General features: G+C 34.9%; 1 protein-coding gene across 2 annotated transcripts; it reads left to right on the forward strand.

The window, feature by feature from the left end:
* Positions 1 to 756: 756 nt before the first annotated feature.
* Positions 757 to 24,495, forward strand: LOC129001834 (gastrula zinc finger protein XlCGF57.1-like). 2 transcript variants are annotated; one of them, XM_054429287.1, is made up of 6 exons: positions 757 to 930; positions 1,651 to 1,846; positions 12,130 to 12,231; positions 16,922 to 17,044; positions 19,699 to 19,851; positions 22,919 to 24,495. In XM_054429287.1, the coding sequence occupies exons 2-6, from the start codon at positions 1,655 to 1,657 to the stop codon at positions 24,110 to 24,112; spliced, it is 1,764 nt and encodes a 587-aa protein (XP_054285262.1). In that variant the 5' UTR covers positions 757 to 930; positions 1,651 to 1,654; the 3' UTR covers positions 24,113 to 24,495. The 2 variants fall into 2 exon arrangements, with proteins under 2 accessions (XP_054285262.1, XP_054285263.1); XM_054429288.1 differs by having other exon boundaries at positions 23,280 to 23,364.
* The last annotated feature ends 20 nt before the right edge of the window (positions 24,496 to 24,515 follow it).

Below are 24,515 nucleotides of genomic sequence, written 5' to 3' on the forward strand. Positions count from 1 at the left end.
TTTCTATGCAGCATGCAGCTGCATTGTCTTTCCAAAGTCTGCAAAATACTGTAGCAAATTAGCTCAGTGAAAAAAAAAAAAACATCAGGACAAGGGTATTTACTCAGGGGAGGTATAGAAGAGGCTACGATGACAGCTGAGGGCTTCTTATTAGCTGAGGGAACGCCATATTACCGTAACAAAACGTTCAACAGCCATCGGCCTCGGTGGTCTATTGGTTAGCGTGCCGGGCTGATATACTAAAGGTCCCGGGTTCGAATCCCGCTGGTATCATTAACTTTTTGTCATTAAGATTTTTTTATTATCAGCAAGTTTGGTTGGTTTGGTTTGGTTATTACAGTTTAATTTTATTATTAAGTCATTATAAAATTTTAATTGAGCAATTTATAGTTTTATTTAATAAACAGAATTATTTTTCAGATTACTAAACTTTTGTTATATTATTTCTTTATCAGCAAGTTTGGTTAGTTCGGTTAGGTTATGATAGTTTAATTTTATAATTGAAAATAGTAAAATTGAATTTGAGGCATTTATAATTTTATTTTATGAACAGAACTATTTTTGTGATTAGTAAACCTTCATTGCCAAAGTGTTCTCTACTACAGCGCTGTTCACGGAGGAATTTTGAACTAAATGCCTCATTTGTACCTCCCCTAAGTCAGACCCCAGGACAAGGAATAGGAAAAGGACGACAACAACAACATAACCTTAACTTAATTCATGAAAATGAAAATACAACATAACAATGAATGAACTGAACAAAATTGAACGAAAACTGTGTTAGTGACTTTGAAAATTATTAATTTGTAAATGCGTTGTTTCTGTTACTAGGTGTGATTGTTACATATAGGCTAAAATAATATGACAAGATCCGTAATGAAAAGATTTGTTGATATAACACAGAGTTAGACTAAATTAGGCCTAACTTAGGTAAGATCAAATTTCAACCTGTTTGTTTAGTGGACCGGTTTTTCATCAAAGTTAGGCCTAGTAACTTACAGTCTCTCATAGATCGTAAGTAGGCCTAGGCCTAGTCTAAATTACATTTAGGCCCTAGCCTAAGTTAGGCTATTTGGTTTCTTAGTACGCAGAGGATACGCGTTCGGTAACCGGACGTGGATTAGGCGTCCGGCAGTTACTGCCATAATCTAACCTAACCAACCAAATTTGCTGGTAATGGAAAAATCTAATGAAGTTAAATTCCGTTCATAAAATAAAATTATAAGTTTTAAATGCCAAATATTCTAAAAAGATATACAGTTAGGATGAAATGGCATTCAATGACAATGTTTGACAAAAAAATAAAGTTACCGATGAGATTCAAACCGGGAACCTCTTGCATATCAGCCGAGCACTCTATCCACTACACAACGAACACCGGTGGCGGTACATAGTGTGGTTGTGGTAATGGCATTCCGGGCCCCCATAACCTGGTGACGTAAATGCCGGATGTCTTACCCACGTCCGGTTACCGGACGCGTATCCTCTGTGTTCTTAGTATTTTACAGAGGCGGAGGTTTATGCGCGCATGACATGTCTAGCAAATTTGTGTTCAACACGTTAGAGAATAATTTATCATATAAGTTAAGTATAAAGTGGTACCTAAGTTAGTTTCAAATAACATTTTCTTAGTGGGTTTCTTTCCAGCAGAATCATGAAAAAAGAATTCATTGCCGATCTGGTGACTGTGGTAGAAGCTGAGAGAACAGTTGTAAAAGCCGAGAGAACAGCTTTAAAATCTGAGAGAACAGCTGTAAAAGCTGAGAGAACAGCTGTAAAAGCTGAGAGAACAGCTGTAAAATCTGAGAGAAAGGCTGTAAATGAAGTTCCGGTTCCTACAAAAAGTGTAAGTAACGTACCTAAACAGTAAAATTAAAGAGAAGCACGTTTGAGGGTACAAAATAACTTAGTATGCTTTAAGGGGAGTATTTCATTTAGTCCAAAATTGATTGTAGCCCAGTCAATAAATGTTTTTTATCGCAACTAAATGGTGGAAAGCTGGATTTGTTATATGTGATAGAACCACATGAGAGGTGTATTTTCCCAAAAGTCCCCACTTCTAGCCCTTGAGCTTTCCCCCCCACCCCCCTCCAAACCTATTAACTTGAATGCTACCTATGTAAGCTATCGATCTGAAATTTGTTTTGTTTTATTTTTGATTAGTTTTCCTACAACTTTTGTATTTATAATATTTTCATAAAACCAATACTTAGGGAGATATAAAATTTAAACTTCGTTAAAAGCTTTGTTTTAGAGTGCAAAATTTTGTTTTTCTCTATGTATACTTTTAAATAGAAATAATACGCAAATATGGTACGAACTAAAGTTTTAGTACGTTTTTCAAGGTTTACAAATATATTATTGGTTAGTCATCAAGGTGACCGGGTGAAGAGCTGGGCGTCGGCAAAGAGAGCGCGTGCGGGCTAGTTGAACACCTCTGCGTTGCGTCATCGCATCTATCCCAGCCAATAAACGCACAAACTGCCTTTTTTCATAGCTAAATAGTGGAAAGCTGAGTTTGTTATATGTGATGAAACCACTTAAGACGTGTATTTACAAAAAGTTCCCGATTATCCCCCTTGAGCTTTCCCCCCCCAACCGCTCCAAAAATGGAAATTACAGTCTTTCACTTTACTGGATATAATTCAAACTCTACGCATGCCATCGTAGTGAAATTTGATTTGTATTATTTATAATTAAGTTTATCTACAACTTTTGTACTAAAGATTTTCTTATAAAACTATATCCAAAGAGATAAAGCATTTTAACTTTTTTTGATAATGTTTATGTTTTAGAGTACACAATTTTGTTTTACCCTCTATTTATTTTTCCAAATAAAATACGCAAAATGTTTCAAACAGAAATTTTAGTATGTTTCTTAAGGTTTATAAATATACATATATTTGGTTAGTCATCTAAAAAAAACTGATTTAGTGTGGGCGTCGGCAAAGACAGCACGTGCAGGCTTTTTAAAGTATCCGCGCAGCCCTGCCCGTTGATGAATGATAAGGACGGGCACCGCTATGTTCTCAACTGTTTCATACAAATTCGAAGACTTCCTAATTTGTAGCCTACTTTACTACCAAAACAATCTGTTTCCAAGCAGCACCTCGCGGCCAGTAAACAATTTTCGTCGATCCACTAATCCTTGATACAAACTGCGTCCTATCATTGATATGTCCCTCTCTTCACGCTTCCCGCTAGCAAGGGTTAGCTTTCTGCTCTGCCATGAGTTGTAAGCCTGTGTTAAAATAATATCACGAACAACGTAGAAAACTGTCGGTAATATTTATAAGCCATTTTAAATCATGGTAATGAATACAAATTAAAACCCGTCAATTTTAAAACTAACTTTTTTATTAAGTCTATATAGAGGAGATTTAACAATTTTTATAAATTATTACAGAAATGTGTACAATCAATTCTGTAGTAATTTGTCACAATTAAATAATTCTAAAAAAGGCTAGAATAAAACTACGAGAAATGTTATTGCACAACGATGGAATTTTAACCAACATTATTTAAAAAAAACCATATTGAATTAATTTAATCCGATAACTTAAGGCCTGGCACACACGGTCGATTTTTAGATCGGCCGATTACAAAGTCGGCCAAAAATAAATCGCCCCTGATTTGTGTCTAATAAATAATGCGTATGCTGCAAAAAAAAACTAAATGCTGTAATTGCACTGCAGCAAAAAAGCAGGAGTAGGCTAAATACACAACTTGACTGTTACAGAGCACAAGAAAAGCAAGAATAGGCCTAGGAACCGCTACCAAGTGACGAGCATGTTCGCGAACATGTTCGCGAGCATGCTCGTCCGTCTCTTGAAAACGCCAAGCATGTTCGCGAGCATGCTCGTCCGTCTGTTGACAACGCCGAGCATGTTCGCCAACATGCTCGCCCGTGTATGGGGGGCTTTACAGCACATAAATCAGAATCTTTGAAAGTCAAATTGAAATAAAGTCAGAAATAAATAACTGAATTATATAACTGAAGAAACAGCTAAACTAAATGATGGCTAATGTTAAAAATTGAAGACTCTCAAAATCAGTTGAAGCAATTTGTTGTTAATAGCATATCAAAACAACAATCTAATTCAGAAATAGAGCAGAACAAATTCCAAGAACAAATAATCTCTACCGTAAAATCACAGTTAGAAGAACTAAATCTAATTTTGATCAGAAAATAGAAGAAATCACAGTTAAAACACAACTTGACAATGAACGTAACTCAAAAATAAATTTAACTGCCCTACAAAATGAAGTATTGCCTAAAATCACCCTACAAACTAGATTAATTGAAACACAACAGCTCGAAATTCAAACTCTCAACCAAAATTTAATCAAATGTGAGTCTGAAGTAAACAACTTATAAAGCAAGCTAACCTAATAAATGGAGAAGCAGGTGCGATTCAAGTAATCTGTAGCGGTAATGAGAACAATGATCGTCAATAGCCGAAATTTAATGAACGAAGCGGTAACCCAATGGAATATCTGCGCAAACTTAAGCGATATTACGAGAGAGGGATCGAAAGGAATATGAACTGCAATCAAACTGAATACCTTAAAGACCTATTGAAACATCATTTGAAGGACCCGCATCCCGATGGTTGCAACTAATCAGATCAGACATTCTTGATTGGGACCATTTTGTTAAGGAATTTGAGTGCAAATATTGGAGTCAAGCCGTCCAAAGAGGAATAAAAGCCAAGATTGAGTCTGAAAAATATCGAGCTAATGGAACCTTGAGCCGTACGGAATATTTAACCGAACGTGTACTTTTATTGCAATCCATCTCCCCTAGTTTAAGTGAAGAGAAGATCGTATCATTATTGGCAGAGCGATTCGATCCAATCATCCAGGACAGTGTTAATGTGCAAAATATCACCACAATAAGAGCCATGGAACGACTTCTACAGAAGGATGACATTCGAGACGGACCGAAGAAAGTTAAGAGCTGCAACAACAGTCATCAGAACAGCAGACCGTCTAGCCCTAACATACAGAACCCGCAACGTTACCATGATCGATCTACTAACCAACAAGCTTACGTTCCTAAGATGAACCGCCAGAACTACCAACACAGCGATAACCATGCACAGAACAACCAACATCATTGGAATCAACAAAATTACCGATACAACAGAAACAATGGTAATGAGTCCCAACAGTACCAACGGGTGCACCGAGACAACAAACCGTACCAGCGTGACCACTACCCGGACCGGAACTATGGCCAAAACTACAATTATAATCGGAATCATCCTACTAAGGAACAAAACCAACTATGTGCGATGTTTAGGCAAAATCCCAACTTGCCTAATCCCCGATTACTCCATCCATTCATGGATCCTCAATTAAACAGCCATCATTCAAGTTCCCGTTTTCCACAATCTCCACAGAGGTCGGAAAAACCACTCGTCGCTGTAGACTACGGCCGAGAAAGAGTTATGTTGCCAACTGATCCTTCATTAAGTACAGTGTTGAAATACTTATGTGATAAAAAAAACTTTCTCTTAGAAGATGAATAATAAGATATTTAATAGTTTCAAACTTAATAAAGCCAGTCATCCTTGGAGTCTATGTACTATCTGCCCTTAAAATGGATTTGAATTTTAATACGAATGAAATCAATATGCAAATCAACAATAATAATGTTACAGTGAAGTTTAATTTGTGTCATCATGAAGGACAAATATGTCAAATAGTAGTTAATAACAATAGCCATAGGCAAAATAATAATATAAATGATAATTTTGATAGTATGATGTACGATAAGTACCATAATAATATAACATATATGAGTATGATAGCACAACACTCAACTTCAGTGATCAACAAAGTAATCCACTAAAGGACAGCATGCACATTGACATTTGAGGAGATTAATACATATCACCAAACACATCAATAAGTCAACTATTAAATAAAATGCAAAAACATTTTCTCTGAAGAATGAAGATATCTTATTTGGACCACATCACATATCTGTTTTAAAACGAGCATAGAGGAGGAGATAGTTGATGGTGAAGAAGATGTCAGCAACATAAACTCTCAAAATATTGTGTAAATAAAATCCTCTATTCAATCCATGATCATCGAGTGTCACAAATTATATTAGAGGAGATCGTCATGAACCTTAATCGCGAGTGCGTGTACCCTTTTCCCCATTTCCCAAGTGAAAATTGTGAGAACATATCCTTAACATTGCTTCTATTGCTATTCCCCTGTGTCAGGTCATGAACTATCTTAACCCTCAATCATTTCCCCATTTATGTTTTGTTCCTGTGTTTATGTAAATTTAGATTAAGAAGTTTCTAATCATCATCATCATCCAATAATATCAATCATTTAATGTGACCCATAATTAGCTTTAAATATGATTCATACTAAATGATTCATGAAATCCATTTCATATTCGTTCGAAATTTGTCTTTCATTCTATCTCATACAAATTTCTGAGGAGATAAATTGTAATATTTCATGTCATTTCATTCATTATTTAGTATTAAGTTTTTTTTTTTATGTTAACTTCTATTCATACACCTAATAATCACTCCTCAGAAAGACTGCCCTAATATTCATTTTCCTAATTTATATAATTTCATTAATATGTTCAATTAATCATTAATAATATTCATTCCATAGCCTATATATATATTTTTTTTACAAAGCCCACAACCTAATTATTTATTAAATATGTAAGAGAATTGCAATACATCAAAATTTCTTATAATATCATTTCAAAATGAGTCCTTAAGGAATCAAAATTTAAGAAGCAGTGAAAGTGATCCCATGTGTTCAACAATGAGTGATGTGAACATTGAGATTGGAAGAGAAGGAAGCCATTGAGAAGTTGAAATTGTTAGAAGAAGGAGTCAAAATTTTCCTAAATCAAATTCATTCACCAAGAAGACCAGTTTCAAGTTATATCACAGTAGCCTAAACCTCAAGAGGACTCAACTCAATCATTACCTTCAAAATTAAGTATAAACTTTTCTTTAAACTCTTTTAAATTTTGTGCTAATTGGACTTACCTTTTGGACAACACCAAAATTAGATTTTCCATTGTTGGGATTGTGTAAGTTTAACACCTTAATTAGGCCTATTTGGACACTATCAAATTTATTCATTCTTAGCATTCAAGCCAGCACGACACCCTACCCTGAGAGATATCACATCTAAATTATTTGAACCTTTAAGTTATTATTCAAATTTATCTTTTATTTCAATTTAATTTCAACCCCACACACCATTGTCAATCCTTTCATTGTAACGTCAAGCCTTTTCTCATTGCATGTTAATTGTTCATTTGTTTTAAATAAAACACCTTTTGTAATTCATATATCTTTGTCAACTTATTAACTTTAAACATTTATAGAATAGGCCTAGCCTAAATGAATATTATAAAGTGAGTTTACACGAGTTTAAAATTTATGTAAATTACATTTTGTGTACGTCAAGACATTGTAAATGTATAGGTTGATGACTGTGCAATTGTGATATTTTACAAAGAGTGGTTTTTTCTTTTGTAGCAAAAGTACATCATAAATGTGTGATGAGTGACCCCATAAATTAAGACCATATTGCAAATGAGATTGAAACAAGCCTAAATATGCTGATCTCAGGTACTCTATGCTGATAAGAGGTTTAAGTTTCCAAAAAAGATAAATGACTCTTGACAACTTCTTGTAATATGCATTTTCCAGTTTAATCTGCTATCAAGGCAAATTCCCAGAAGTTTGACTGAATTGTCAGGTAGGTTTTGTAAAAGAGAAAATATTATGCTTTGAGTTTTACTTACATTGCAAATAAGTTGATTAGAGGAAAACCAGTTCAAAGAATGATTATTCGCATCCTGAATTGTGTGGGCAAGAAGGTTTAGATCTCTATTGGCAGCAAAGATTGTTGTGTCATCAGCATAGATTGTACATTTTCAGGTAAATGACGAGGAAGATCATTTACGGCTACAATAAAAAGAAAAGGGCCAAGGACAGAGCCCTGCCTAACACCGGCCTTGATTTGTGTAACTGATGAATTTTTACCTGTAACACAAACAAACTGTGATCTATTGGTTGGATGTGATTTGAGTAATGAGTTGCCCCTAATTCCATCAGATTGAAGCTTCTTAATCAAGAAATCAAAAGGGATGCAATCAAAATCTTTGGTGAGGTCAATGTAGTGGATCTACCAGGTCTGCAGCCATACTGTCTACCACGTCAGCTTAACTGGTAGTTTCTGTTTCTCAACTTAGCCCAGTCAATAAAGACACAAAATCCACCAATGTCGGAACAAATCAGTGACAAGCAAAACTGTATACCACTGGATAGTACACTTAAAGATGTACATTGTACCAAAAATCCCCTAAAGTCCCCCCGGTGCTTTCCCCCCACCACCCTCAAAGTCAGGAATTGCAAGGTTTTACTAAATCACTCATATATCCTATATGGCTAATTCGATTACAATAATCTTCAATTGGTTGTATTTGTCTAGAATAAAGTTCCTTTACACTTTTGCGATAAATCCAATACCTTCTTCAAAATTAAATGATAAATAATGAAATTGAGCAAATGTTTACGGTTTACGGTGATATTTTAGTTTTTCCGCCGTAGTTTTTTTGTTTGAAGAAAAATCAAAAAACACTACCTCTAAAGGTTGTAGCATGTCTTTCTGAACACTTTCATATACAGTATATATAAGTATAGGTTTCCGATATATTCATGGGCAGGGGAACGCCTCAAGTAGATGGGCGTCTGAGCCTCGGCGACGCGGCCGCGCCTTGCCGCCTGATATCCGCGAGTAAAGTGATCGACCCACAGTAAGGTACGGATGAGATGTTTATGCAGTATAAACTTTATATTAACGAGTTTTTAACTAATATTAATATATAGATTGTTAGAGATTACATTAGCTGTAGTGTTAAACATATTATTTCTTGATATAATTGTTAACAAAACTCCCACTATTGCATTACTTTTAATTTGTTTCAAATGTCAGTATGCGTATGGCTTATCTCTTTGTAAATCGATAAAAAAAATTATTTGAGCTAATGAATAAAAATATTCCAAAAGATAGTCAAATGATGTCTTTTGGTGGATTTACACATGGGCGAGGCATAACAGATATGTAGCACGTTCTAAAAGAGGGTACATGGAATCCCATACTGTTTCAAAGTCCACGTAGCTTCACAGGAGTTCCATGAGACTTTGTTGGCTTTTTCTGAACAGCATGTTGAGACCCAAGAGCCAAGAAAAAGAGAAGCTAAAATAAAACCTACAGTAAGTGGACTTGAAGCTCGCAAGAGCTAATATCGTTAGCATCTGGATATTTCTCTGATCTCTCAACTGATATCATACGACGTAGGTATAACCATGGTGGAAGTAAATAACGCTTAAGTTTTTAACAATTACAAACTATTTTTTCACAACACGCATCGTCCACTTATAATTGATGTCCATGTCAAGTTTCATAATTTTTCCTCAATTCTAACAGTTCAAAATGTTGATGTTAATAGAGCAGTGTCATGCTGAGCTATATACGCGCGCGAAGCGGTTTGCCCCCGAGGTGACGTCACGTCACGATGCGCAGAACGGTCTCAAACTCGTCCGGCTGAGTAGCACACCTTATTTACTTCCACCATGGGTATAACAGCTTTGGAGAAAATACATAAAAACAACTTTGGTGAACTTCACCTACAAGGAGAGACAAGTTAAAAACACAGGCGAAACAGACAAAAGGTAAAAATTAGGTCTCGAGAAGTCACAGTTAATTCAAATAGAAGTCACAGCTACTTTCAATATAAGTTAATAGTTTACGTATGTAACTGGCCACTTAATGACTATTAAAGATTCTTTTGATGATGTTTCCATAAAAAAAAGGAACAAAGTATTTGATTGCAGAATTGATGACCATACATATACAATTGAATCGTCCCACATTGTTGATTCTCGATCCATCCTTATATTGAATACACGTGAAGGCGACTTCTACGAAACACTACTCGTCCATTAATAATGAACGTATTTTTACAAACGATGTGTCAAAATAAAGTACTTTTTGTGTAGACCAATTCCGTATTTCACCAATTCCAGTCATAAAACACCTCGGACTTTGCCCCACAAGCCATCAAAATCCCAATGTATTTCTTATGAAGAAAAGATGTTTACTCAAACAGACGAATAATTTGTATTAATTACAGCTGTTCAGTGTTCATAGTAAACCTAAACACATAATACACGCAAGAGCGATCGTCTTCAGAGTGAGTTCGTTTTCAGTTTCGATAACTGGAGTGGAGTGCTTGATTACATTATCTTGGAGTTGACTCTTTTACATCGTAAATTATGACTAGGGTAATTGGTTTTGAAGTGACAACTGTAATACTTTGCAATTGCTCGATTTCAAGCAACAGGGGCACTAGTTAAAATGGCCCGGCAATTCTACCTATGAAGACATAAATAACTAATGTAACCATGTTATATCAAAATGTGACACTTGTGCTGTTTGACGGATTTCCAGATCATCCAACAATTTAAGCACGAAGAGCAACTTAGAAGGGCTTTAAGTAATATATCGAGATGTCCAATTTAAAAAAAAAATCTTTTTTTTTATCTTTTTTTTTTTTTTTTAATAATGCAAAATGATTCGTTGCTGGCAGTGCCAATGAAGATAAAAAAGCGCAGCATCACGACACACACTGCTGAAGAAGATGCTGGTCATGATATTGTTTTTGTGTTGTTGCGAAAATGTATTGAAAACAACAAGTCTTTGTTGTTGGTACGTTCATAGACCAGTTATGTTAGTATAGTTGGCCGCTTAGAAAGCGACCTCCTCTAGCATTGGTTTAGCATTAGCGCACAGGTAGTTTTATAAGCGGCCGAACTATAGCACTGCCTCCCCCTGTTAGTAAATTGCATTTTATAACAGACTGAGTTGCCATAATACAGCAAGTATTGAAGAAGACCAAGACGAAGATGAGCAATAGTTATGTAATACATTATCATAAAAAGCCTACATAACAACAAAAAAGACGAAATACTAGGGAAAAGATTGCCCCAACAGAACAATAAAACCAAAAATATTTAGTAAACTAAAAGGTTAATTGACGTAGGTAGAATCATTCCACGACACACTGATTCAAGATGAGAGTAAGATCATAAACACTCGAGTCAATATTTTCATTTAAGTTAATAAATGTAAATACTAAATAAGTTTATTACATGTATTATTTAAGGGTGGGTACGAGGTCCGTGATATTCATTGCTATTAATTTCCGCCAGATCGGAATACTGATTTCTCAATTTGACTTTAAATTTTTTTTATAATTCAGAAATAAACAAAAATTACCTATATATTTATTTGTGCTAGAGGTCGTCCAGTGGTTGAAGACTCAACTAAAAATATGTATGTAATGTACAGACTTCTCTATTCTCACCCAACGCTGTAAATAAAACATGTAATTGGAATTTCCTCCATTTGTTTTGTTTTTCTGTTTATATTTTGTTGTTATTTCGTCACAAGCATGGCGTCCCATAAAGCCTATGTTAATTTTTTTTTCATATACTTATGTATATGAAAGTGTTCAGAAAGACATGCTCTACAACCTTTAAAGGAAGTGTTTTTCAATTTTTCTACTAATAAAAAAACTACGGCAGAAAAACTAAAATATCAGCGTAAGCGTTTGTTAAATTTTATATTATTTATAATTTAATTTTGAAGAAAGTATTGGATTTATCACAAAAGTGTAAAGGAACTTTGATCTAGACAATGTATTAAGGAATACAATCAATTGAAGATTATTGTAATCAAATGAGCCATATAGGATATATGAGTGATTTAGTAAAACCTTGCAATTCCTGACTTTGAGGGGGGGTGGGGGGAAAGCATCGGGGGGATTTTAGGGGACTTTTGGTAAAATGTACATCCTTATGTGTACTATCCAGTGGTATATAGTTTTGCTTGTCACTAATTTGTTCCGACACAAAACTTGTATTGACTGGGCTAACTCCTGACTGAATTGTGTTGGTGTATAGTTTGAACAAATTAAAGTATTAAAGTAGAAATAGGGTAGGTAGTCAAGCTACATTACCATACTGTATTTATGATCATCATATATTGAATATTTTTCAGGAAATCAAACTAAAGACTGATGCTGACTGGGGTGACTTATCACAATGCTTTGTCAAACTAAAAACTACAAAGGAAATCAAAATACCAACGAAAATAGAAGATGTATGTATTGATTAGTTAAAGTACATGGTTGAGCTTAATTATTTAAGTTCATATAAAAACTGTTAGTAGAAATAGTCTTTTAGTCATTCTGCAGCAAAAAAAAAATGATAGCACAATAATCTAGACCATAGGCTAACCAACACACGAGTAGACTTCTCATCCCATTGTAAATTTGGAAGCTCATTTAAGGCTGTGGTTTCCTAGACGCGTAATAGATGCACTGCGTGTGTGCATCTAAGACGCAGCACACTTGTCTTATGGAGTTTCGTGTAAGCGGTTTCCAAGGCTGCGTATCTAACGCGCGCGCATCTAATAAGCGTGCATCAATAGCTGCGTTTTTGACCGACTGCTTTCAGAGCAGTCGAATCTGAGTTACGCTGCGTTTTAGACATGTCTTTGTGCAATGGATTCGGAAGTAAATGTTATCCAGAAGGCAAAATTCCCAACAACAACGAAAAATTGATTGAATTTGTCTCTTGTAATGACATATTATGGAAGTACGTTGTTCATACAATTAAAATTTTTATAGTATTACATTTCATATGATTCGATATGTAGTGTTAATTTCCCCATAATGTGAAATATTTAATTCCCTTATTAAATCCCTACAATTGATTTGTCCTCACATATTTTCTAATTGCTGTAATTTGTAAATAAACCAAATGTTTACAAATATTCTTTTCAAGTCAGCACAACACCAAATTCCAAAATATAAGAGCCCCCATAATTATTTTAAGAACTCCTGAACATCTTAGTAATAAACCTATATTAATTACTAGCAGAGTGCCCGTCCTTCTTACGGGGTTGGCGTATAAGTATTAAGTATGAAATGCTTATTGCAGTTACACTCGTAAAATGTATTTTCGTCTATTCGGTAAATCCCGAATAGGTAAATATAATAACAGTAAAAGCTGGAGAGGGTAAATTAAGATTTATCGTTTACATTTTAAATTGAAATGTTTGCTTTAATACTACGGTTAAAACATCCGTGAGGCCACATACAGTTCCTAATCATGTACTTTTCACTGCTTACGCTTCTTCAAAGCTTTTAGTACCAAAGTATCTATTTCATTATATCTAAATCATCCTATAAAATCATAGTAGCCACTAGTAAACCCTCCCGTGAACTTATGTTACACACCAACCGTGTGTATTGTACGCAGTCTTGGAAACCACTCACGACGGCTGCGTTTTGGGACCTGGATAAAAGTGGCAGCGTATCTATTAGGCGTCTAGGAAACCAAAGCATTAGCGAATTTCCCTCTAGGGAAGTAGCTATTACTGTAGGTGGCACGGTAAGACCTAGGCCCAGGACCAATTTACTTTTTCATTTTGATGTCCCCAGAGGCCAAAAACACTATACGTTCAAATTTTTATTTATGTATATATATATATATATATAGAGAGAGAGATTTATATATACAGTGTGTAAATTAAGTCTTGAAACATCTGTATTTTTAAAATCGAAATAGAGATAGAAATATTCTGTTTGTAGCAAAGTTTGTTCTTAACAAAGGTTCCACTATTTTTTTACACCAAAAAATGTTATAACCCCCCCTAATAGGGTAGGGGGTAGGGGGTGACTTATTTTTTTCAAATAGCAACCCCTATTGAGTGACCCCTCATTTTGAAGGGCTTGTCAAAAGAAACACAATGACGCAAATCCGAGGTGAATATCTCACCCCTAGCCAACACACTATAGTTGCTATGCTCTGGTGGCGTTGCCTACAAATTGACAGGCAAAGCTCTCTCCCCGAGTACTTAATGCTTTTTTACCATGCGGTTAGCATTCTGGGTTATAGTTAGTATGTATTCTGTGCTGACGCCCATAAATTTGACGCAAAGAATCGCCTTACCAAATGAAATACTTAGATTTTCATTTGCAACAGTTTTAGAAGAAGAATCAAGCATCTAATTGGCCATGGGAATTTGACTTCTACTCATATCCTTAAGAAGGATATTTAAACTTACATCACTCATTGATGTATTATTGATGTGTTATATATGTATTAAGGTTGGGTCTTTATTTTTCATATGTGAGGTTATAGGTTTTATTTTATATTGAAGGAATTACTATTTGGTCCTTAAAATACTGCTCCACAAAAGAAACTTTTTTTACCACAAGGACAAAAAACTATTTGCAACATAGTTAAAGTAGTAATTCTTGGGAACGGATTAAAATATAGAAACAACATGTTTAAACATTTACTCCCTTGTTAAGCAACGAGCTGTGTTGAACCAAACAGTTGATTTTGTTTTTTCGTGCTTCCAAAAATCTGGTTTACATTAGCTCGAGCGTCACAAACAGTTGGTATCATCAGTCATTATTAATGTAAAGGCACAGCCTAGTACAAGAGTGGCAAGGTCAATTTGCACTGAACACCAACTTAAAATAATTTTTTTCACATTGTTCTGTACATTATCATCTGAATCCCTTGTAATAAAAAACTATCTTCCTCAATAAATCCCTGAAAACCACTCTAGTTAGCCTGAAAACAAAGCTTTTGTCGAATAGTGTTTTTGAAATTATACAATGACAAATAGCAATAATAATTGTTTGCTACATTTTGGAGAAAACTAAGTCAGAAAAACTCTATTCCAAAAGGGTTTTAAAAAGTTTGTATTCCTAGTGTTGTAAGTAATCTCCATCAATAACCATTATAGCCATAGCAAACAAGCGTCTAGGCAGCCAGTGCAACTCCGAGGATCGTGGATCAGAACTACACCCCCCACCACCGCACCATGTTGTACGCTTCCGAATCATACCGGCGCATCAGCATAGCCTAACTGTTCGCGCAAAATTGTTATCTCTATCACTGTCCCTGTCAAAACGTATCGTTTGTAGGTTAAATTTAAATTAAAAATAATTAAACTGTCATAACCTAACCAAACTAACCAAACTTGCTGATAATGAAAAACTCGAATAAATATTTTACTGATCGAAAAAATAGTTCTGTTCTAAAAATAAAATATAAATGTCTCAAATTAAATTTTATAATTTTTAATTATAAAATTAAACTGTCATAACCTAACCAAACCAACCAAACTTGCTGAAATGAAAAAGATTGTTGACAAAAAGTTATTGCTGCCAGCCGGATTCGAACCCGGCACCTTTCAGTTATCAGCCCAACACGCTATCCACTACACCACCAAGGCTCATTACTTGGCTCCGTATCGTTGCGGTAATGGTTGACGTCACGCCATCGGCACGGAGCAGTATTGGGGGGTTTCCGATCTGATCCATGATCCTCGGAGTTGGACTGGCTGCCTAGACGCCTATTATTATTATTTTTACCCATAGCAACACCTAAGTAAAATTCATCCATTTTATTCCAGTAATATAGTTGGACCAGCAGAGTACCCGTCCTTCGTACGGGGTTGTCGTATAAGTATAAAATACTTATTGCAGTTATACTCGTGCTGTGCGTTTGCAATGGGAGAGGACACGGTTTGAGAAGATTTGGTTCTTTAAATTTACGGTACCGCTATAGTATAACACATCTACGATAGCCATAGCCCATAATATTCTACCACTGCACCTCAACTTGTTTAGTTGAACTTGTTTAGTTGAAACAGCTAGCAAAATTCTTTAATTCCTTCCAAAGCATCCTTTCCCAACAGTCTCATCGGATATTGATCGCGACATATAGAGATGGGGAATGACTAGAGAATATTGATGGGGATGTACGGAACATGGCACTAGTGTTAGATTTGAAGTAACTTCCTTTCCCAACAGTCTCATCGGATATTGATCGCGACATATAGAGATGGGGAATGACTAGAGAATATTGATGGGGATGTACGGAACATGGCACTAGTGTTAGATTTGAAGTAACTTCCTTTCCCAACAGTCTCATCGGATATTGATCGCGACATATAGAGATGGGGAATGACTAGAGAATATTGATGGGGATGTACGGAACATGGCACTAGTGTTAGATTTGAAGTAACTTCCTTTCCCAACAGTCTCATCGGATATTGATCGCGACATATAGAGATGGGGAATGACTAGAGAATATTGATCGGGATGTACGGAACATGGCACTAGTGTTAGATTTGACGTAACTTCCTTCCTCAACAATAGAAAAAGTAAATTATCAAACATTCGCACAATATCACAAATTATTTATTAAATTAAAATCATAAACATAGCTGTAAACTATACCACTTTGACAGACTTTGACAGTTCTCATTGTGTATCATAGCCTTTTGTTGCTGCTTAGTTTAAATTAACTGTTGTCATAAATGCAAAAAAAAAAAAACTGAGCAACAACGGTCGCCATGAGTTTTGCTTAGGTAGGCGTTGTTGGTAAACCTTGTAATTTTGTAATACTATTAAATATCATAGGACGAACTTGTTTAGTTGAAACAGCTAGCAAAATTCTTTAATTCCTTCCAAAGCATCCTTTCCCAACAGTCTCATCGGATATTGATCGCGACATATAGAGATGGGGAATGACTAGAGAATATTGATGGGGATGTACGGAACATGGCACTAGTGTTAGATTTGAAGTAACTTCCTTCGTCGCCAAGGGAGCTCCTCGAAATCTTAATTTAGATAACCCTCTAAATTAATCAAAATGTTTTTGCAGAAACACTCAAGGTTATTCAATTTCAATAACCTATTCTGCTATTAAATTATGCTATTTTACTATTTGTCATTGTTTTTATTCAAAAAAATTTGTTTCAGGAGGGTCCAAATATTTTTCAAAGCGTCAGTTCAAAATGTATATTGAACTTGACTCCAGTTGTCAAGCTTAATAGAAATCAAGAGATAGAACTTGCTGTTCAAGAAGGGAAAAATCAGTTAATGGTGGGTAAATTTTGAGTTAGAATCCCTAAAAATACTGATGGATTGAATTCAAAGTTTTCTTATAAAAGGTTTAAATACCTGCTATTAAGCAATCCAATTTTGTTGTTGACACAACTAGTTTCGGTGTCTGTGTGACACCATCATCAGGCTGTACAAGGACAGTTTTCTTTCTTCATACGAAGAGCGTCATATTTACACGAAAATAATAAATAAACATTTAAACACGACACAAACACGAATACGAGACATTTATGGTAACTGATCAGTTAAGAAAACAGACGACGCTAACCCGACGGAGTTTGAGTCCAGACTGCGGGTGGTCAGTGCAGTGGTGTACGTCCGTTATCTTATCATCCCAGGTTGCGTCCTGCCAATCACTCAATCACACCTCCCCCTCCAGTAAACCGATGGCGGTGTCATACATAAAATTAGACGAGAAAAACTGTTGGTCATTTAGTACATTATGGTGGTCGGATTTTACTGCCTTATATATCTCGAACTCTTCCAATGTGTTAATTTTATATCTGTCTTTAGAAAAATGTAGAATATCCATATTGCTGCTAATGTTGGTATAATTGTGGCCTTGGGATATTAAATGCTCGGCAAAAGATGATGTTTGGTGGGCTGTTGATGCTTTTGGAATATGCTCTTTGAATCTTTTTGTAAAGGAACGTGCTGTTTGGCCGATGTAATATTTCGTACAATCGGTACAATTGATCTTGTAAACGCCAGATTTATCAAAAGATTGCGTCATCGTGGGGCTGCGTTCCTTTAACAATGAACCAAGCTTGTTTTCTGTTCTAAAGGAAACAGTGATTTTGTTTTTAGCCATGAGATTTTTGTATTTATTGCTCATAAAGGTGCCAAATTTTGCAGAGATGAAATTGTTCTGTTTATTATTAGTTCCTGTAAATAAACAGAACAATTTCATCTCTGCAAAATTTGGCACCTTTATGAGCAATAAATACAAAAATCTCATGGCTAAAAACAAAATCACTGTTTCCTTTAGAACAGAAAACAAGCTTGGTTCATTGTTAAAGGAACGCAGCCCCACGATGACGCAATCTTTTGATAAATCTGGCGTTTACAAGATTAATTGTACCGATTGTACGAAATATTACATCGGCCAAACAGCACGTTCCTTTACAAAAAGATTCAAAGAGCATATTCCAAAAGCATCAACAGCCCACCAAACATCATCTTTTGCCGAGCATTTAATATCCCAAGGCCACAATTATACCAACATTAGCAGCAATATGGATATTCTACATTTTTCTAAAGACAGATATAAAATTAACACATTGGAAGAGTTCGAGATATATAAGGCAGTAAAATCCGACCACCATAATGTACTAAATGACCAACAGTTTTTCTCGTCTAATTTTATGTATGACACCGCCATCGGTTTACTGGAGGGGGAGGTGTGATTGAGTGATTGACAGGACGCAACCTGGGATGATAAGATAACGGACGTACACCACTGCACTGACCACCCGCAGTCTGGACTCAAACTCCGTCGGGTTAGCGTCGTCTGTTTTCTTAACTGATCAGTTACCATAAATGTCTCGTATTCGTGTTTGTGTCGTGTTTAAATGTTTATTTATTATTTTCGTGTAAATATGACGCTCTTCGTATGAAGAAAGAAAACTGTCCTTGTACAGCCTGATGATGGTGTCACACAGACACCGAAACTAGTTGTGTCAACAACAAAATTGGATTGCTTAATAGCAGGTATTTAAACCTTTTATAATATTATTTGGCAATCCGGAGGCTAACAACTACAATCAAAGTTTTCTACAAAAACAGATTGTCTTGAAAACTACAGGGATCAGCAGGGAACGTAAATGTATGCTAAGCGTTTCAATATTCTAGTACTCCATACCTTTGCCAAGGTTATTTAGACAAAACTCTTTTTTCATTATTCAGTAGCCTAGTTATAGTAGGTGTGTTTATTAAGTGTTTTACTCAATGTCTTTTTGTGAGAGAAAACACATGCTTTTTAAGAAACCGGCCTAAACAAATTTTTGCTTTAAACATTGATAAACGTTTAATAGAATATGATCTTCATATCTTTAAATTGTCCTTTTGTTGTTTAACCATTTCCTCAATTTTCAAGTAAAATTAAAAAAATTTTTATTCACCTCCTAATGCATATAAGAATACATAAACAGAATTTAGTTTTGTAGGAAGTAGATGTGGTAGTGACTTAGAGTATGTATTTGACTAGCCAGTATGTTTGCATGTTGAAGAGATGTGACCATTTTTAAACTTCCGACAGATTGACCTGATGTCATTTACTGATTTCTGGCACACAAACTGTTCAGTCAAGAGTCAATACAATCTGAAAGATCAACTTACTGTAAACTATATCATTTTATGTATTGTCAAAACTGACAGAGCATCAAAAACAAAGGAAGATAAGGAATTTGGACAATAGCTCACTGTGGGAGTGGCTCATTCAACTATATTTTTTACTAATAACATATAATAGCTAGGTAAGTTACGCTTGTGTCTTAATGCCTCTGCGCTCTTATGAAATCAAGGATGAGAGTGCCTCGAGAAAAGATGCTAAATAGATACAACTTCATCGTACAATGTGTTGAGGTCTCAGATAATCCTCAATAATTCTGAATAAATTGTTGTTTTATGTACAGAGAAAATGTGTCCAGTCAGTTATATTGGATATGAAGTCAGAAGTTGATCAATTGACAGTCCCTGTTGTACTGGGTGAAATGCGTGAAATTCATGAATGCATGAAGGAGTTGATGGAAGTAAACGATGAAGATCACTGTGAAGACAATGCGGAGGTATGTAAACATTTCTGATATTTTAGGAATCATTTGTGGTTCTTTTACTAAACAAACATGAACAATTTTTTGACGTTAGGGATCTGAAATTATGTTAGACAGTACCACAGATATGAGAACAGAAACGTTATTGATCATAAACATGAACCGTAACTGTTTGGATGTAGTACTCTACTAAAAAAGTTAGCCAGTGCTACCCTGGAAAAAGTCTTGCTGTTTATGGTTTATGATTTCAGTCAGTATCAAACCTTTTACTTAATCCTTTCAACTTTCATCCCTCACTCATCTACACCTCAAAATACGGTTCTTGGAGTCGGAGTCATAGAAAACAAGATTAGCTCACACAGTACAGCTATGTAGTTAGAAATCTTACTAAGGATTACATAATACCACACAGTGGCGTAACATCGTTAGCACTGGCAATTAAGTAAAATATTCTATTTTTATTTTTGATATACACTTTTATTATTCATCGTAAAGAACAAATTACCATTTAAAATAATAGTTGTTAAGCGCAGCAATGCACGCTGGGTAACTGCTAGTAAAGTTATAATAAGCCCTCGTAACTTTGGAATGGATCAAGATTTTTAAGAACAGTTTGTGTCATTCTAATCAGGGTAAAAATTTAATTCGAAATAATGGGTCACAACCCCACATTTAGATTTGAAAAAAAATATTTTGCATCCAATATGGTGAATCCAAGATGGCGGCCGGAAATGACCACCTTGTCAAAATGAAGTATTTACTACCTAACAATGTTGGAAGTGGTCTGGGGTTTATATCTATATATATATACAGGGTGTTCATTTGAAAACTTTCCATATCTGTTGTGTGCAAAGGTAAGGCTTTTAACACTTGTTTGTTCTCATTTCCCCCTAATTTGGACATGCCAAATCCAATAAAATTATTTTCAATTTTGAAAAATGCCCCAAAAGGGCCCAATTTGGGGGGTAGGGGTGCTTTTTGAGAAATTTTCAAATGTAAACATGGGTTGTGTGATACATCAATTTAAAGCTCTAATCACCCCGATCATTTTGGTGCAAAAAAAGTTTAATTATCTTTAACCGTATTTACAGGGTGGGTCAAAACGTTTTAAAAAAGGACTTTGAAGTTAAGTACCGTATTACCCTAACTACTGAACGGAACAGCGCCAAATTTCTTTCCAAGCTTATTCTTGAGCTACTCTTTAAGATAACTTGTAGTAAGGGCATTTTCCAAGTTATTTTCTAATTTTTAAAAAATCTCAAATTTTAAGAATAAAAGAAAGCTGAAAACTCAAAATTCTTAAATAGCAAGGTATAACAAATTTCATACCACGTGAAAGGTCCTTTTTTAACAAACATTTTACGTATTTAAGTTTTCTTTCTATCTCTTACCGTTTAAAAATTGCAGTGGAAAAACATAATTTTACATGGTAAAATTATAACTAGTTTTCTAATAAAACACATTGCACTTTGTTCAACGATGTAGTAGGATTCATAACAAATTGATCGACTACTTTTATGTGTGTCAGAATTCATCTTGGACCCCTCATCCTGTTCTTTTCTCATTGGTAACTGAGCCAGTTTCAGAAAACTTCCTAACTAAATCATTTACAGCCATATGACTCAAGGTTATACCTGGATATCTATTGTTAAACACTTTGCAGTTATCCTGGAACACTTTTGTTATGACCAATAAGTAAAATAAAGTATATTTTTTTAAGTTTACACCATATTTGATTAGGTACTACAGGAAATGGTACTTTTGAAATTAGTACTACCATTGACTAGTCAATGGTACTACAGAAAGCGGCCCACGCTTGGGTTTTTCTCATCAGCTATAAAACTTGTTTCTCACAAAGTAAAACGTAATGACTTGTTTGCCTATCTGCCTAAAAATAATTATGAATTGTTTCCTTCAGTTATTGCACCATTTAATGTGTCTAGAGACGAATTTTGGCTGTTTTATTAGAAAACTAGTTGCAATTTTACCACAGAAAATTATGTTTTTCTACTGCAATTTTTAAACGGTAAGAGATAGAAAGAAAACTTAAATACGTAAAATGTTTGTTAAAAAAGGACCTTTCACGTGGTATGAAATTTGTTATACCTTGCTATTTAAGAATTTTGAGTTTTCAGCTTTCTTTTATTCTTAAAATTTGAGATTTTTTAAAAATTAGAAAATAACTTGGAAAATGCCCTTACTACAAGTTATCTTAAAGAGTAGCTCAAGAATAAGCTTGGAAAGAAATTTGGCGCTGTTCCGTTCAGTAGTTAGGGTAATACGGTACTTAACTTCAAAGTCTTTTTTTAAAACGTTTTGACCCACCCTGTAAATACGGGTAAAGATAATTAAACTTTTTTTGCACCAAAATGATCGGGGTGATTAGAGCTTTAAATTGATGTATCACACAACCCATGTTTACATTTGAAAATTTCTCAAAAAGCACCCCTACCCCCCAAATTGGGCCCTTTTGGCGCATTTTTCAAAATTGAAAATAACTTTATTGGATTTGGCATGTCCAAATTAGGGGGAAATGAGAACAAACAAGTGTTAAAAGCCTTACCTTTGCACACAACAGATATGGAAAGTTTTCAAATGAACACCCTGTATATAAACATAGGCCAATATACATATATCAAATTTTTAACAAATAGTGTTTTTGGCCTCTGGGGGACATCAAAATGAAAAAGTAAATCGGTCCCGGGTCTATGACTTATCATGAGACCTACGGTAATAGCTACTTCCCTATAGGGGAAATTCGCTAAAATCAAATTTATTTTCTCAAATGGTGTTATTACATGTATACAACACAAAATAGGTCATCTGAGATTCGCAGTATTTTGGAAAATTCTTTGCAAAACCACACAGTCCTTGATTTAATGTGCAGAAAGAAATATTTATGTTGGCTTGAATTCAGTTAAGTTTTAAAGCCTAATGATCAACAGCAATGTTTTGTAATCTTATGTATTATAAACAATAAAATTAGCAAAACAGTGTTTAACTTTGTTGAATTCAAACAAATGACTTATATTACGTTTTCAAAATTGATGGTATTGTAAACTAACATAAAGATTTTTTTCAGCCCTTTGATAATGACGATGAGCAAAGTACCTCTTCCGAGACAAACAGTAATGGCAGGGATTTTGATGAAGAGAACCAACTAAAATATTCAAGTTGTACTTTTTTTGTTTGTGATAAATGCAATCAATGTTACAGGAGTAGAACCCTGTTGAAAACTCACTCCTGTCCTTATACAAGCACCAAACATTGCAATAATTGCTTCAGGACATTTTCAGACGAAAATTTCAAAACTCATGTTTGCAAAGTGCAGGAAGGGATGTTTAGATGCATTCACTGCCGTGAGTGTTTTAAAACTAAAAACCTTTTAACAATTCATGAAAAATATAACTGTTCTCATGAAACTTATACTTTTAAATGCTCAGATTGCGGAGAAAGGTTTCGTCTGAAAAGATATTTGGAGACACACATTCGGAAGCACAAAGATTTGCTAAACTTCCATTGTGCAGTTTGTAAAAGAGCTTTCTGTCAAAAATCCCACTTGGAAGTGCACATGGCGTCACATTCAGAAGAACGCCCCTACAAGTGTGACCAATGTGACAACAAGACATTCAAGAGACTGAAATCTCTGGAACATCACAAGCAAACTCACTCCGGTGTGAAAAGTTTTCAGTGCCAAGATTGTGGCAAGTATTTTTTCTCGTTGTTTCATTTAAAGCATCACAGAAATAGCACACACGAGCGACAACATGTTTCATGTGGTCTTTGCAACAAAAAATTTGCTCGTAATTATAATCTGAAGCTGCATATGAGATCTCACACAAATGAAAAGCCGTTTGTTTGTCATTGTGGAAAAGCGTTTGCTCAAAATAGTTCGTTAACCTTGCATAAACGTGTTCATGATGATGTCAAACCTTACAAGTGTGAGAAATGTAAGGCCAAATTCAAACACTCCTCTTCTTTAGTGATGCATATACGATGTGTTCACACCAACGAAAAACCCTATAAATGTGAGAAGTGTAGCAAGACCTTTAGTCAAAATAGCAACTATCGCACACATATGAGAATGCATGCGAAAGAATATGTAAACTGTGGTATGTGTGGAAGTATGTACACCACCAAAGGAAATTTGAAATTACACATGAAAAATATGCACAATGATCGTCTCTTTAAATGTGGGGTTTGTAAGAAATTGATTAAGTCTAAGTATGAGTTTCAAAACCACACCAAGATTCACATTAAAGGAAATGATTTGTAATTTTTTTTTAGTTTTCCACATCAATGAATCAAATCAAAATTATGTGAACACTAGCAACAGTGCCCGTTGTGGTTAAATACAACGGTCTCTAGTAAAATAATGGTTATGAAATCCATACACCACTTTACTCGCTAATATAAATGGTGCAGTTTAAGCACATAACATTAGAATCATACATTTAACATAAGGAACACACATAAATGCAAATTGTTAACTATTTATATATAGAATAGATGGTTTAACTTGTCAACAATGTTAGCTGCCATGCCGATTTGATTGGGTCAAGTAACTTGATCAAGTAGAATAAGAATATCATGCTAAACTGATTGTGACATCCTCTTGGAAATATGTACAAGTTTCACTGCTATTTAGTGCCAACAATCTAAATGCAGAACAATGAAAT

This window comes from Macrosteles quadrilineatus, unplaced genomic scaffold (assembly GCF_028750875.1).
Source record: "Macrosteles quadrilineatus isolate MER2022 unplaced genomic scaffold, UCM_ALF_1.0 Scaffold_8__2_contigs__length_117827958, whole genome shotgun sequence".
NCBI classification, from domain to species: Eukaryota; Metazoa; Arthropoda; class Insecta; order Hemiptera; family Cicadellidae; genus Macrosteles; species Macrosteles quadrilineatus.